Source organism: Sturnus vulgaris, unplaced genomic scaffold (genome assembly GCF_052056855.1).
Source record: "Sturnus vulgaris isolate bStuVul1 unplaced genomic scaffold, bStuVul1.hap1 Scaffold_195, whole genome shotgun sequence".
NCBI lineage: Eukaryota > Metazoa > Chordata > Aves > Passeriformes > Sturnidae > Sturnus > Sturnus vulgaris.
The window spans coordinates 17,078,796-17,093,214 of NW_028276170.1; the positions used below are offsets into that span (position 1 = coordinate 17,078,796).

At 49.0% G+C, this 14,419-nt stretch overlaps 1 protein-coding gene across 1 annotated transcript; it reads left to right on the forward strand.

Moving 5' to 3' along the window:
• The first annotated feature begins 204 nt into the window (after window positions 1-204).
• Window positions 205-13,615, forward strand: LOC148218142 (class I histocompatibility antigen, F10 alpha chain-like). The gene is made up of 6 exons (XM_088158217.1): window positions 205-330; window positions 2,364-2,627; window positions 11,716-11,988; window positions 12,213-12,485; window positions 12,578-12,819; window positions 13,363-13,615. Exons 1-5 carry the CDS (start codon window positions 267-269, stop codon window positions 12,811-12,813), a joined length of 1,110 nt encoding a protein of 369 aa, XP_088014343.1. The 5' UTR covers window positions 205-266; the 3' UTR covers window positions 12,814-12,819; window positions 13,363-13,615.
• Window positions 13,616-14,419: the final 804 nt, after the last annotated feature.

The following is a 14,419-nucleotide window of genomic DNA, read 5'->3' on the forward strand; positions in this document are numbered from 1 at the left end:
CAGAGGGATCCAGAGGAATTCTGTGGAATTCCGACGTCCCCTCCCCCACCGCGCTCCCTCGGTCTCTTTCGCTTCCGCGTCCCAACCTGAGAGACCGGGATCTACCCGGCGCCGGGTGACGTCACTCAGATGTCGGGCTGCCATTGGCGAACAGGAAATATCGGCGCCAATGGCGAGGCAGGAGGCGGCTCTGAGGGCGGGGCCAGTGCTGGGGGTGGGGCCAGTGATGGAAGCGGATCCAGGCGGGCTCGAAGCGGAGCGGCGCCATGGCTGCAGCGCTGGGGCTGCTCTTGGGGCTGCTCTTGGGGGGCCCGGGGAGCGCGAGGAAAGGTGAGTGGGACTCTTGAAATCGCGACCCCCCTGAACGTCCGTTTCCGGGCACCAGGAAACCCCTAAACCTTCATTCCCGGGTAGGGGAACGCCTGGAATCCGCAGTTTGGGTCCTGTGACCCCTCATTAATCCCCTTCCCCAGCATCCAGACCCCCCTGTACCCCCATTTCTGGGCATGGGGACTCTTTTGAGTACCAATTTGCGGGCACCGGGACACTCCTGAACCCCCTCATCTGGCCCCGGGACCCCCTTAAACCCTCATTCCTGGGGATCAGGATCCCTTTGAACCCCGAATCGCGGACCGGGAAACTCCCTGAACTTCCATTTCCGGGCACCGGGAACCCCCTTAACCTTCATCCTCGGGTACGGGAAATACCCCCCTCGCCTATTTTGGGTCCTATGACCCCCCCATCCCCTTTCCCGGCATCAGGACCCCCCTGTACCCCCATTCCTGGGCACGGGGACCCCCCTGTACCCCCATTCCTGGGCACGGGGACCCCCATGAGCACCAATTTCCGGGCACCGGGATCCCCCTGTACCTCCTTATCTGACACCGGCACCCCCATAAACCCCCATTCCCGGGGATCAGGATCCCTTTGAACCCCGAATTGCAGACCAGGAACCCCCCTGAACCCCCCTTCCTGGGCAGCGGGAACCCCCTAAACTTTCATTCCCGGGTAGGGAAAATCCCCTGAATCCCCTGTTTGGGTCCTGTGCTTCCCATACATTTCCCCAGCACAGGGACCCCCCTGGAACCCCTTATCTGGCCCCGGGACCCCCCTGAATCCTCATCCCTAGGGATCAGGATCCTTTAAACCCCGAATCGCAGCATGGGAGCCCTTCTGACCCCCATTCCTGGGCACTGGGACATCCCTGAATCTCCATTTCCGGGCCTGGGACCCCCCTGCACCTCATTTTCCGGCATCCCGCTTTTCCCAGGCCCCATTCCCGCCCTTTTCCTTGATCTTTGGACCTCCTAGAATTCCCAACTTTCGTGTCCCCCCCCGTTTTCCACTCCCGCCGCTTCCCGAAACGGCGTCCCAGAGGGTCCCCGGTGTCCCAGGGCTCTCAGGAGGGTCGTAGCGGGGATCCAATGGGATCCAGATGAACTCCCTGGAATTCCCCCTTTCCCCCATCCCCTCCCCCACCGCTCTCCCTCGGTCTCTTTCCTGTCTCCCAGGCTGAGCCTTCAGGATCCGCTCGCCTCTCCCATCCCCAGACCCCCCTTTCCCGTGACCCAGGGACCCCCTGGCCCCCCATTCCTGCCTTTCCCAGCTCCCAGGGCCCCCATTCCCTCAACACCGGGGACCTCTGGACCCTCTTTCCTGGGCACAGGGACCCCCTGGATCCCCCATCCCGCCTCTCCCCGACCTTTCCTTGAACCTTGGACCCTTCCCAGCTCTCCTGGGTCTCCCCATTCTGCTTCCTGCCCCCTCAATCTCTGCATCCCCCCGTTCTTCACCCCCTCCTCGTCCTGCAGGGGGACCCAGTGGCTCCAGGAAGGCCCCTGGGGGGTCGTGGAGGGTCTCAGGGAGGATTCTGGGCTCTGGGACCCCCTGAATTTTAAGTCCTGGGCACTGGAACCCCTCTGCACTCCCTTATCCCATACCATTTCCCTCCTGCACCCATTTCCCATCCATCCCATCTTTCCCTTTTCCAGACTCCCCTTTTCCTTGACACTGAGACCCCCTGGACCCCCATTCCTGATTTTTTTAGCCCCTTGCTCCCCGTTCCCTCTGCATCAAAGACCCCCTGAGCTTCCCATTCCATCCATCCCGGGTCTCCCTGCCTTGTGACTCCTCTTTCCTTGGCATTGGGGACCCCTGGACTTTCTTTCCTCAGCACAGGAATCCCCTAGAACCCCCATCCCACCTCTCCCCATGCTTGTATTCCCCTTTCCTTGACACTGGGCGTCCCCTGAGCACCCGTTCCTGGACACTGGGTCCCCATGCACTCCCTTCCCACCTCTCCCAGTTCCTCTTTCATTGATCCATGACCCCCTCAACCCCCCCAAATCTCTGCGTCCCCCCAGTTCTCCACTCCCTGCGTTACCTGTCTGTGGCGGTGTCAGAGCCCAGCCCTGGGATTCCTGAGTACGTGACCGTTGGGTACCTGGATGGGATCCCCTTCGAGCGCTACGACAGCGAGCGGGGCCGGATGGAGCCGCTGACACAGTGGATAAAGGATGGAGTCGAGCCGGGATATTGGGATGGCCAGACCCAGACCTCTGTGCAGAACCAGCACATGGATGCCTGGAACCTGGAGACACTGCGGGACCGGTACAACCAGAGCTGGGGTGAGTGGGAGGATCTGTGGGGCTGGGATAGATCTGCTGCCCGAAACCCCAAGTAAAACACAAACTAACAGAGTGTCAGTTTATGCGGTGCTTTATTCAGGGCCCGGGGACCTGCGGACTCGCGTCCTAAGTCAGGATCCCACTGGTTCCCTTTTTAGAGGGTTTTTATACCCTTTTTACAAATGGTTTATGTGCAGAAGTACACATTCTTCTGTAGATACATTCACCTTGAAGATAGCATTTTGGCGTCATAAATCCTACATGGTTGCTTATCTTAGGACTATAGTGTTCTCCCCCTCAATCTCTCTCTTATGCCACTGCCCACCACCAGTACTTTATTTATGTTCATACTTTAACCTTATCACTAACGGTTCTGCATGCTCTCAGCACAGCACATTCCTAAGTTAGTTTCCCAGGGCCTACTCTGGGGACTGCAGTCTTCAAGCCTTAGCATTACTACTACTATTATGGTTTATACACTTTATATTCTAATATTCAGGATTTCTAGTCCATACGGTAACAACTCCCCCCTTTTGAGCATTCTTTAGAGTCTTCTGCAAGGATGCTCAATTCTTCCAAGTGATAGTTTCTAGATATGATGGTGGAGGGTTGTTTCAGGAAGTTGGTTGAATCACGTCTTTTCGAGTCAGGGCCTTCATGATTTGCCGTGTATGTGTTCCTTCTTTAGCAATTATTCCTAAAAGACACCTATACATAATCACAATTACTACAATGATTATTACAATCATTATTCCATTTTGAATAATTGAGGATAACCAACCAGAGACCTGGATTCCTAAAGAACTGAATAAAGCTCCAACCCAATTAAGTTCTGCATTCTTTTGTACTTCATGTATGTTTAGTTCAATTTGCTCCAATTGACCTATATCCTTTTCTACTTCCTTCGTGACATTTGGGATATGTACACAACAGTGATCATCCTTTCCTTGTAAATATCCACAAACTCCGTGTTCCTTTAATAAGAGCAGATCTAATGCCATTCTATTCTGGATTGTCATCCTGGTTGTGGCTTGTAATTGTAGATTAAGATCTCTAAATCCCTTTTTTGTTACTGCTGCCAATCTTTCTGTCTGCTCTAGTAATTTATATAACATTTCCCGGTTTCTATATGTAGATACAGGTGCAAATAAAGATTCAAGCATCCAACCGAATTTTACACTTTCCCCCGGCTCGTGCCATTCATTCTCTAGATTTACTGCTTCGACTGTCTCAGGGCTTAATCCTCTTTTCGTCCTTTTCTCTTGGTCTTCCTTGGTTAATTTGGACTGTTTCCAAAATGGACACAAGGTTGGTATCCCTAACATTATTTGAGTAATCGGACCACCTATCGGTAAATGTGTAGTCCATTGGCCATGTCCCATTACCCAGACTGAATTTCCGGGGCTTCTTACGGTGGTTGATTGACAATCTTTCCGAGCTCCTTTTAATTCTCCCGTTATTGTATGGTTGTATCTCTGACATTCACATCCCCATTTCAACAACACCCGAACGGGTACCAATCCAATTTGGGATTCTGGGGTATCACAGGTTATGACTTTACTACAGTTCCAACCTGATATTTGGGCTAGTCTGTTGTGGTGCACTGTTTCAACTTCGAGGGCCCCTGGATGTTCCTGTTTTCTTGACCACTCGATACACCAGTGTATTGATCCGATATAACTATAGGGTTCGAGTAGGCTAGGACCCCAAATTGCTTTCCATTGCTCCCACTCTTCTTTCCCTTCTTGACACACTATCTCATGATAATAATCTACTACAGGCTTTCTTCTTTTCTGATTTACTTCAAATGTGCACCACCCAACATTTTTGTATTGACCTATTTCAGTGAATACAGAATTTGGTAATTTTAAACATTCCGATCTTTGCCCTGGGGTTGACCACCGTCTTCCATAGGTATAAACCTCTTCTACTATTCTAGTGCGATTTCGTAGCTCTCTGTGGCATTTCCTCGTTCCATTTACTATTTTTGGGGGCATTTCTCCTAATGGGATGATTCCCCACGGTATAGGGTCACTTGCTGCCTTTGGTAAGGGCAAACACGCTGTTATCGCTGTTACATTTTGCATTTTCCCAAAATCCCTAATTAATCCCACTACCAAATTCTCTTGCCCCAATTCCTGTTTCTCATTTTCCATTTCTTTTGCTTGTTGGACCATTCTAATTTTTCTCATCCTGCAAAGATTCCCTAATTTAAGAGTACAATTGATTCTCAATGAAGGACCATCCCACATGTCAATTCTCATACTTGTGGGTGTTACTTGTATTGGATAAGAATGCCCTTCTGTCTTAAAACCCTCCACCAAAATTTTTACATCTAAGTTCCCATAATCGAAGCTTTCCCTAATCCATACCATGCATGAAAATTGACCAACCTGGGCTTTTTGCAAGTGTGAGATCATTAGGGTAGTATTACCTTTCTGCTGTTTCATATCCCAAATTGTCACAATTTCTTCTGAAAATACCTTATTTGTAGTGATCAATTTCCATTTCGTCTTTACTTCATCGAATCCAGCTCCCTGGTCATCAGAAAACAAACAGGTTAGATTTACATTTGCCCCTTGTGGTACAATCACTGTTGGTTTAGGGACAGTAACTTTAACAAAGGCATCTCCGATACGAGCAATGCTCAACATTAACATCGCAATCAAGGCCTTGCCCTGAACACCAGTTTTGTGTCGGTTAAAGGTTGGACTTCCCATCGTGACGGGACTTTCTTGATTCGGGTGTAGTGTATCCAATTGTCGATCCCTTGGACCTTTACGGCTGTGTATGTAGTCATAATCACTTGTCGGGGGCCGTCCCATGTTTCTTTTAGTGGTTCCACATTCCAGTTCTTTATGTAGACTTGGTCTCCAGGCTGTATATCGTGGACGGGATTCTCCAGAGGCAAAGGTCGATTCCACTGCAACGCCCCCCGTAGTGCTGTAAGAGTCTTATTGAGAGACAAAATGTAATTTACCAGTACCTGATCTCCCACCACATTAGGGTCCCCTTTGTAAGTTGCAGCATGATAGGGTTTGCCGTATAAAATTTCATACGGACTTACTCCTACCTTGTCTCTAGGTTTGATCCTGACCCTTAACAGAGCTAAAGGTAATGCTTGAGGCCATTGTATCTTTGCTTCTTGGCAGATTTTCTTAATTTGGCCTTTTAGTGTCTGATTCATTTTTTCTACTTGTCCACTAGACTGAGGTCTCCAAGGTGTATGGAGATTCCATGTTATCCCAAGTACCTTAGCCACTTCTTGCACTATTCCTGACACAAAATGAGGTCTCCTATCTGAGGACATCCCTAGTGGGATTCCAAACCTAGGGATGATTTCTCGAAGTAAAGTTTTAATCACTTCTTTTGCTTGGTTTGTTCTACATGGGAATGCTTCTGGCCAGCCTGAGAAGGTACATACATAGACTAAAACATACTTATACCCCTGTGCTTTTGGTAATTCTGAAAAATCTATCTGCCAATAATCTCCTGGTTGTGGGCCTATTTGCAATTTTCCCATTTGCACTTGCCTACGTGTCATTGGGTTGTTCTTAATACAAACTGGACACATTGCATTGATCCTTTTGGCCATTGTTAACATCTGATTGGAGATTATTTATTGTTTTAGAAATTGCACTAAAGCTTCTGCTCCCCAATGGCATTTGTTATGTTCAATTTCCAATATCATTCTCATTATTTTTGTTGGCAATATCACTTGTCCTACGGCAGTTACATACCATCCAGCCGCATTCTTCTTAGCTTGTACTAGCCGTGCTAATTTTTCGTCTTCTGGTAGGTATACTGGTACTTCGTCCATGAAAGCTTCCGCAGGGTTGGTACGTGCTGGTAGCAACGCCATTTGGGTCCATACCTCGCGAGCAGCCTGTCTGGCTGCTCTGTCAGCCAGACGATTTCCCTGGAATGCTCTTTCTTCTCCCTGCTGGTGTCCTTTTACATGCATTACTGCTACCGCCTGGGGCTTATGTACTGCTTCCAGTAGTTGCACAATTTGTTCTCGGTGTTTAATTGACGAACCCTGTGAATTTAATAGTCCTCTCTCCTTCCATAATGCCCCATGTACATGTATTACCCCAAATGCATATTTAGAATCAGTCCAAATATTTACTCTTTTCCCTTGGCTTAATTCCAAGGCTCGGATGAGGGCTTGGATTTCAGCTTGTTGTGCTGATGTTCCGGGAGCCAAGGCTCTGGCTTCTATAACCTGTCTTAGAGTTACCACTGCATACCCGGCGTACCTGGTTCCATTCTCCACGAAACTAGATCCATCGGTATACAGCTCCCATTCAGGTTCGTCTAAGGGCTCATCCTTTAGATCCTTGCGGGTAGCGTATACCTGTTCGATGGTCTCTACACAGTCGTGTACCAGGTTGCCTTCTTCTTGGGTGGCTCTAAGAAATTCGGCTGGATTGAGATGGTTAGTTACCTTCATTTCAACATCATCATGTTCTCTAAGGATTGCCTGGTATTGCAGCATACGGCTGGAGGAGAGCCAATGCCCCCCTATTTGTTCCAAAACTGCTATTACCATATGTGGGACAAACACTTCCATTTTCTGCCCCATAGTTAGTTTTCTAGCTTCTTGTATCAGAAGCACTGTTGCAGCAACAGCTCTAAGGCAGCCAGGTCATCCAGCGCTTACTGGATCCAGTTGTTTTGAGAAGTATCCCACCGGGCGCTTCCATGTTCCCAATTTTTGTGTCAACACCCCAATCCCCAGTCTTTGCCTCTCATTTACATATAATTGAAAGGGTTTTGTGAGATCTGGCAACCCTAATGCAGGTGCCTCTTTTAGAGCTTGCTTCAAGTTCTGAAATGCCTTTTCTTGTATTTTATTCCATTTAAATTCAGGATTCTTGACTGCCTCATACAGAGGTTTTGCTTTTAGTCCAAATTCTGGAATCCACAACCGACACCACCCTGCCATTCCTAAAAAGGACCTTAACTCTTGTGGATTTCGAGGTGTCGGTATAGCACATATGGCCTGGATCCGGTTCACCCCTAATTTCCGAACTCCTTGTGATATCTCGCATCCCAAATAAGTGACTTGTGTTCTTACCAGCTGGGCCTTTTCTTTTGACACTCGGTATCCAGCTTGTCCGAGCATGTTGAGGAGTTCAATGCTGAGTCTTCGACAGATGTCTTCTTCTGTTGAGGCTAGAAAAATATCATCTACGTACTGTAAAAGAATAAATGAGGAAGGTGACTCCTTTACCTGGGTTGGTCTCCATTATTCCAGTTCCCGGGCTAGTTGGTTTCCAAAGATGGTTGGAGAATTCTTGAATCCTTGTGCTAAACGTGTCCAGGTGAGCTGTCTTTTCCGTCCTGTAGCAGGATTTTCCCATTCGAAAGCAAAAATTTTCCTACTTTCAAATGCCAAAGGGATACAGAAGAATGCATCTTTCAAGTCAATTACTGTGAACCATTTAAATTTCTCCGAGACAGCTGTTAGCAATGTATATGGATTTGCTACTACTGGATGAATATCCTTTGTTATGTTATTAATTGCCCTCAGATCTTGAACTAACCTGTACTTACCATTGGACTTCTTTACCGGAAATATGGGGGTATTGAATTCTGATTCACATTCCTGTAATATCCCTAAACTAACAAACTGATCTATTAAGGGTGCTACTCCTTTCCGAGCCTCCAGTTTCAGAGGGTACTGCCTTATCCGTACGGGTTGTGCTCCTTCCTTCAATTCTACAACTACCGGTTGTGCTGCTTTTGATTTTCCAGGAATCCCTGTTTCCCGTACCCATGGTACCACAGCCTGTTCTATTTCTGTGGGGATTTCTGTTGCCTCTACTTCTTTCACTGTAAATAATTTGGCTATATTATCTTCTGGAATTTCTAATTTTACTCTTCCTTTTTCAAAGATTATTTTTGCCTCTAACATTGATAACAAATCCCTCCCCATTAGTGATTCTGGGCTATTTGGCATGTATAAAAATTGATGATCAAATTCTTTCCCCCCAAACTTTATATCCAACGGACGTAAAAATGCCCTTTCTTCAACCTGTCCTGTAACCCCTACCACCCGAATGGTAGAATCACTTAGAGGTCCTAATTTGGTGTTAATTGCAGAATATGTAGCCCCCGTATCTACTCTAAATTCCAATGGTTCCCCGTCTACTTCTAAAACTACCTTCAGATCCCGATCTAGTCAGCTTTGAGTCTGGTAGCTTCCCATCATAAAGGCTTGGGTGTCACCTTGTGGCCCTCCCCGAACTGCACTTGAATTATTTATCAACCCCTCCCCGCTATTCAGCCCGAATCCCATACCTTGATTAAGTGGACATTCGTTTTTCCAGTGTCCTCTGTTCTTGCACAAGGCACACTGATCCAATCCCAGTCTCATTCTTCCTTGTCCCATTTGTAATTGGTTTGGGAATCCCCTTCCACCCATCGAAATTCCTCCCCTAGCCATTCCTCGCCCCCGGCCGCGCCCCCGGCCACCTCCCCGCATACCATTCCCCGTTATCTGCTGTAGTACTGCCAACATACTAGCTTGTTGCTTCTTAGCAGTCTCTTTTTCCCTATTATTATATACCTTCCACACAACTTCTAAAAGTTTATCCAAATTCCGTGTATCTTCCCCTTCTAATTTCTGCAACTTTTTCCGAATATCCTCTTGGGATTGTCCCATAAAAATTAGAGCTAGCTGCAATTTCCCTGATTCCCCTTCAGTTTCCAAACTGGTATATTTTCGAGCAGTTTCCTTAAGCCTTTCTAAGAAAGCTGACGGGGACTCATTTTTCTCCTGCCTTACTGAATATAACTTGGACCAGTTTAACGTCTTAGGTATCCCGCTCCGTATTCCTTCTATCAACAATTCTTGATAAGCCTTAAGTCTATGGTAACCCCCTGTTGAATTAACATTCCACTCTGGATCCTCCCGCGGCACCAAATCGTTTAATGTACCATCCGCTATTTGCAGCCTAATCATTTCTCGTGCCTTTTCCCTCATAGCTTTAAACACCATCTCTTTCTCAGTAGAGTCCATTATTGTATCCAGTAAGACCTGTAAATCATTCCAGTCTGGATTCTGTGTTTTAATCACCATTTTCACTACCCTTGTCGCCCGTTCAGGATCCTCCCGACAAGCCCCCACAGACTGCTTCCAAATTAACAAATCATTAGGAGAAAAAGGAACTTTCACCATTACTCGTTCCCCGTGGGGTCCAACCGCTTCCCGCAACAGAGCCATCAATTGTGCACCCCTTTTTCCCTTCTTCTCCCACCCGCTACGGGTCCTTTCACATAGAGGAGTACGCGGCTTATCAACGACTTTTCCTTTCTCTAAATCCCCCCCCCTTTTCTTCCCCATTCACCTCTTCGTCCGACTCACTTGATTCACTCTCTTCCGGGGGGGTGCACTAGGTGCTACCAACAGAGAAACATCTTCCTCAGGGTCTGACAACTTAACAGAATACTCCTTCCCTTTCTGCCACCCTTTGCAGCCCGCACAACCATCTGTTACTGTTTTTAAGACCATGATGCCACACTCCTTCTGCCATTCTGGCTTATTTTTCAAATAATAAAACAAATCAAGATACGGGATTTCTTCCCATTTCTCATTATTTTGTAAGAAATGCATAAGAGGAGTTATAATATCAGGATTTAGAGTACCATTTCGGGGCCATTGCATACCCTCAGGTTCGTATTGGGGCCACACATGATTACAAAAATCAATCAATTTCTTTTTACTCAGTTCTTGACCAAATTTCCCCACCTTCCAATGTTGCAACAAACAGCCCAAGGGTGAATCATTCGGAATTTCCATCCCCGAACTAGCCAGAACTTTAAAGGTTTTAAAAGACATCATAACACTCACACTCACACTCACACACTTTACTATTATTTCCACACTCACACACCCTTTACCACAATTCTTGCCTTTCTCGTCGCCGCGAGTGGCAAGTGCTGGATCTGTGCAATCACTGTTGCGTCTGACGACCAGCGCCTAGGCTTCCTTTCCACAACCTTTAAGACGTCCTTTGCCCCCGGTGCGGGATCACCGTCCCGTCTTAATCGGCGGGCTTTCCCTTTCAATAAAGAATAAAGCACCTTGCGGGCTTACCTCACAGTCGTCCGTCAGGCACGGGGTCGGGCACGGGTTGATGTCTCCCCAGAAATCACCTGGTGCCGGCGGGGAGTAGATCAGCTCGCGAACCGCCCCTGCCGCCTCCGGAGTCCTGCCGCGGTCGCCAAAACTGCTGCCCGAAACCCCAAGTAAAACACAAACTAACAGAGTGTCAGTTTATGCGGTGCTTTATTCAGGGCCCGGGGACCTGCGGACTCGCGTCCTAAGTCAGGATCCCACTGGTTCCCTTTTTAGAGGGTTTTTTATACCCTTTTTACAAATGGTTTATGTGCAGAAGTACACATTCTTCTGTAGATACATTCACCTTGAAGATAGCATTTTGGCGTCATAAATCCTACATGGTTGCTTATCTTAGGACTAGAGTGTTCTCCCCCTCAATCTCTCTCTTACACCACTGCCCACCACCAGTACTTTATTTATGTTTATACTTTAACCTTATCACTAACGGTTCTGCATGCTCTCAGCACAGCACATTCTTAAGTTAGTTTCCCAGGGCCTACTCTGGGGACTGCAGTCTTCAAGCCTTAGCATTACTACTACTATTATGGTTTATACACTTTATATTCTAATATTCAGGATTTCTAGTCTATACGGTAACAGATCTCTGGGTTGGGATGGGGATCCTTGGGATGGAGGTGGGATTTGTGGGGCTGGGGTGTGAATCCATAGGGTTTGGATGTGGATTCTCAGGGCACGAAAGGGGCTGAGATGGGGATCCATTAGGCTGGAATGGGATATCTTGTGATCCATGGATCTGAGTGTTGCTCCCTGTGTTTGGGATATGGATCCATGGGGTTGGGATGGGATCTGTGGAGTTGGGTTGGGATCCATGGGTTAGGATGTGGATCCATGGGCCTGGGATGAGGTTCTGTGCGTCTCCATCAGACTCTGGGGCTCCATAGGGCTGGTATGGGGCTCTGTGGGGCTGGGACACAATTCCATGATTCTCTCTCCCCCCAGGTCTCCACACATTGTTGCGAGTTTACGGCTGTGACCTCCTGTCTGACGGGAGCATCCGTGGATCCCGCCAGGATGGCTACGACGGGTGGGATTACATCTCCTTTGACCTGGGATCCAGGAGATTCGTGGCAGCCGACAGCGCTGCTGAGATCACCAGGAGACGCTGGGAACATGAGAACGAGGCTGAGGGTTTGACAAAACACCTGGGGCACGTCTGCCCAGAATGGCTCCAGAAATACATCGGATATGGGCAGAAGGAGCTGGACCGCAAAGGTGGGAGCAGAATTCTTGAGGGGATTTGGGAATGGAGGACATAGAAACATGGTAATTCCTGTGAGAATTCCATGGGAAGATCTTACCTCCATCCCATTCCATTGGGAATTCCATGCGCAGATCTCACCCCCATCCCATTCCAGTGGGAATTCCATTGCCAGATCTCACCCCCATCCTATTCCCATGGAATTCCATGGATGTCTCTCACCGTTATCCCATTCCAGATCCCCCTGATGTCCATGTGTCTGGAAAAGAGGAACACGGGATGCTGATCTTGTCCTGCCACGTGTACGGATTCTACCCCAGCTCCATCGCAGTCAACTGGATGAAGGGGGATGAAATCTGGGATCAGGAGACGGAGTGGGGCGGGATCGTTCCCAACAGTGACGGCACCTTCCACACCTGGGCCAGGATCGAGGCGCGGCCGGAGGAGCGGGAGCAGTACCGGTGCCGGGTGGAGCATCCCGGAATGTTGGAGCCCGGGATCTACGCTTGGGGTGAGGCTGGGAATGTGGAATGTGGGAATTGGGAATTTGGAATTCCCAAATGGGGATTCCCCTCCCTCTCCTCACCATCCTGCATTTCCCAGACCCGACTTCTGGCAGGAATCTCACCGTGGTGGTCGCTGTGTCCATCATCGCTGCCTACATCATCCTCGTTCTCCTCATTGGAATCTTTGTCTGGAAGCACCAATCCGGTAACACACGGGATGGGGGCCGGAAAGGGGCATGGATCCACCTGGCACTGTTCTGGGAATCCTGTGCCACCAACGCTGATCCCACTGTTTCTCCACGGGGAGGAGGGACAGGACTGGATACAACATAGCAGCCGGTGAGTACCAGTGGTGGATCCAGCTCTGGATCCCCTCTTTGTGGATCCTAGGATGGATCCTGGGGTTAATCCCAGTGTGTGATCCGTGCTGGAATCTCATGGATCTTCTCTTTCTGCAGAAAAAGATATTTTTGAACCAAGGGCCTGAGTGCAGGTACAGAGCGGGATCAGGGTGAGATTCCAAAGGGGGATTGTGGCAGGATGGACAGATTGGGATCATGGAGGAATTCTGGATCAGAGCAGGATCAGATGGAATTGTGGAGTGGGATAGGGGCTGGATTTTGGAATGGGATCATGTGGGAATGATGGAGCGGGATTGATGTGGGATGGATGGATGGATGGATGGATGGATGGATGGATGGATGGATGGGGCAGGATCAGGGAGGGATTCCCTTGTGTGATGGGTGTGGGATGGGGCAGGTCTGGGAAGGGATCAGGTGAGATTCCGGAGCAGTTTGTGCTCTCCATGGGCTCCAGCCAGGTCCATCCTGCGGGATGCAGACAGGGACAGGGTGGCACCGTGACACTTTCTCATCCCAGCAGGAATCACTGCCTGAGCGATCCATGGAGCTGGATCCAGCCCCTTCCCTCTTCCCAGGAAACCAAGAGCTGCCAGCAGAGCTCATCCTGCTCCTCCCACACACCCACAGCTTTTGCTAATGGGTCCATTTCTGATTTTCCAGTGTTTTGAAGCCTGGAACCACAAATATTCCCAACACTTTAGTTCTGCTATGAAATTATCCTGCTTGGGGCAATAAATCCTGCTTTGAGCAATAAATCCGAGTTCCCTCCTCCAGTGTCTGGCAATTCCTCTCTGGGAGCCAGGAACGTGGATGGGGACACTGGGGATAGGGATGGGGACAGCAGGGACAGAGATGGGAACAGCAGGAATGAGAATGGGGACACCAGGAAGAGCATTTGAACACCAGGAATGGGAATGAGGACACAGGAGCACCATGGGTACACCAGGAACAGGATGGGGACAGCACGAGCAGGATGGTGACAGCAGGATTGGAATTGGGACTTGCCAGCCACATCCAGCTCCATTCCCCAGGATTCATTTCCTGCTCCGTGTCCCATGTCCAAGGTGTCCCCAGGAGGGTTTGGCCACGTTGGGCTTCTGGAGGGGCAGTGGGATGGGGGGAGGGGTCAGACCAGGCCTCATTGTCCCCAAAGGTCCTTGAGTGTCCCAAAATCACGGCTCGGGATCTTGGAGAAGTTCCCTGGCCATGACACGAGCACGAGATGGCCGTGAGATGAGAGTGACCATGACACAACCACGGCCCTGACCATGAGATGATTTGGACCAAGAGATGACCATGGGTTGGCCATGGCACAACCATGGCCTTGAGGTGACCCTGATGTGGTCATGGCCATGAGATGACCATGAGGTGACCATGACATGATCATGAGGTGACCATTACAGTGAGATGACCACATGCATAAGATGATGGTGATCAGGAAAGGACCATGACCATGAGATGGCCATGACCATGAGATGACCACAAGATGATGGTGACAATGAGATGACCACAAGATGTCCTTGACACCACCATGGCCATGAAATACTGAAGGCTGTGAGATGACCATGACAGGATCT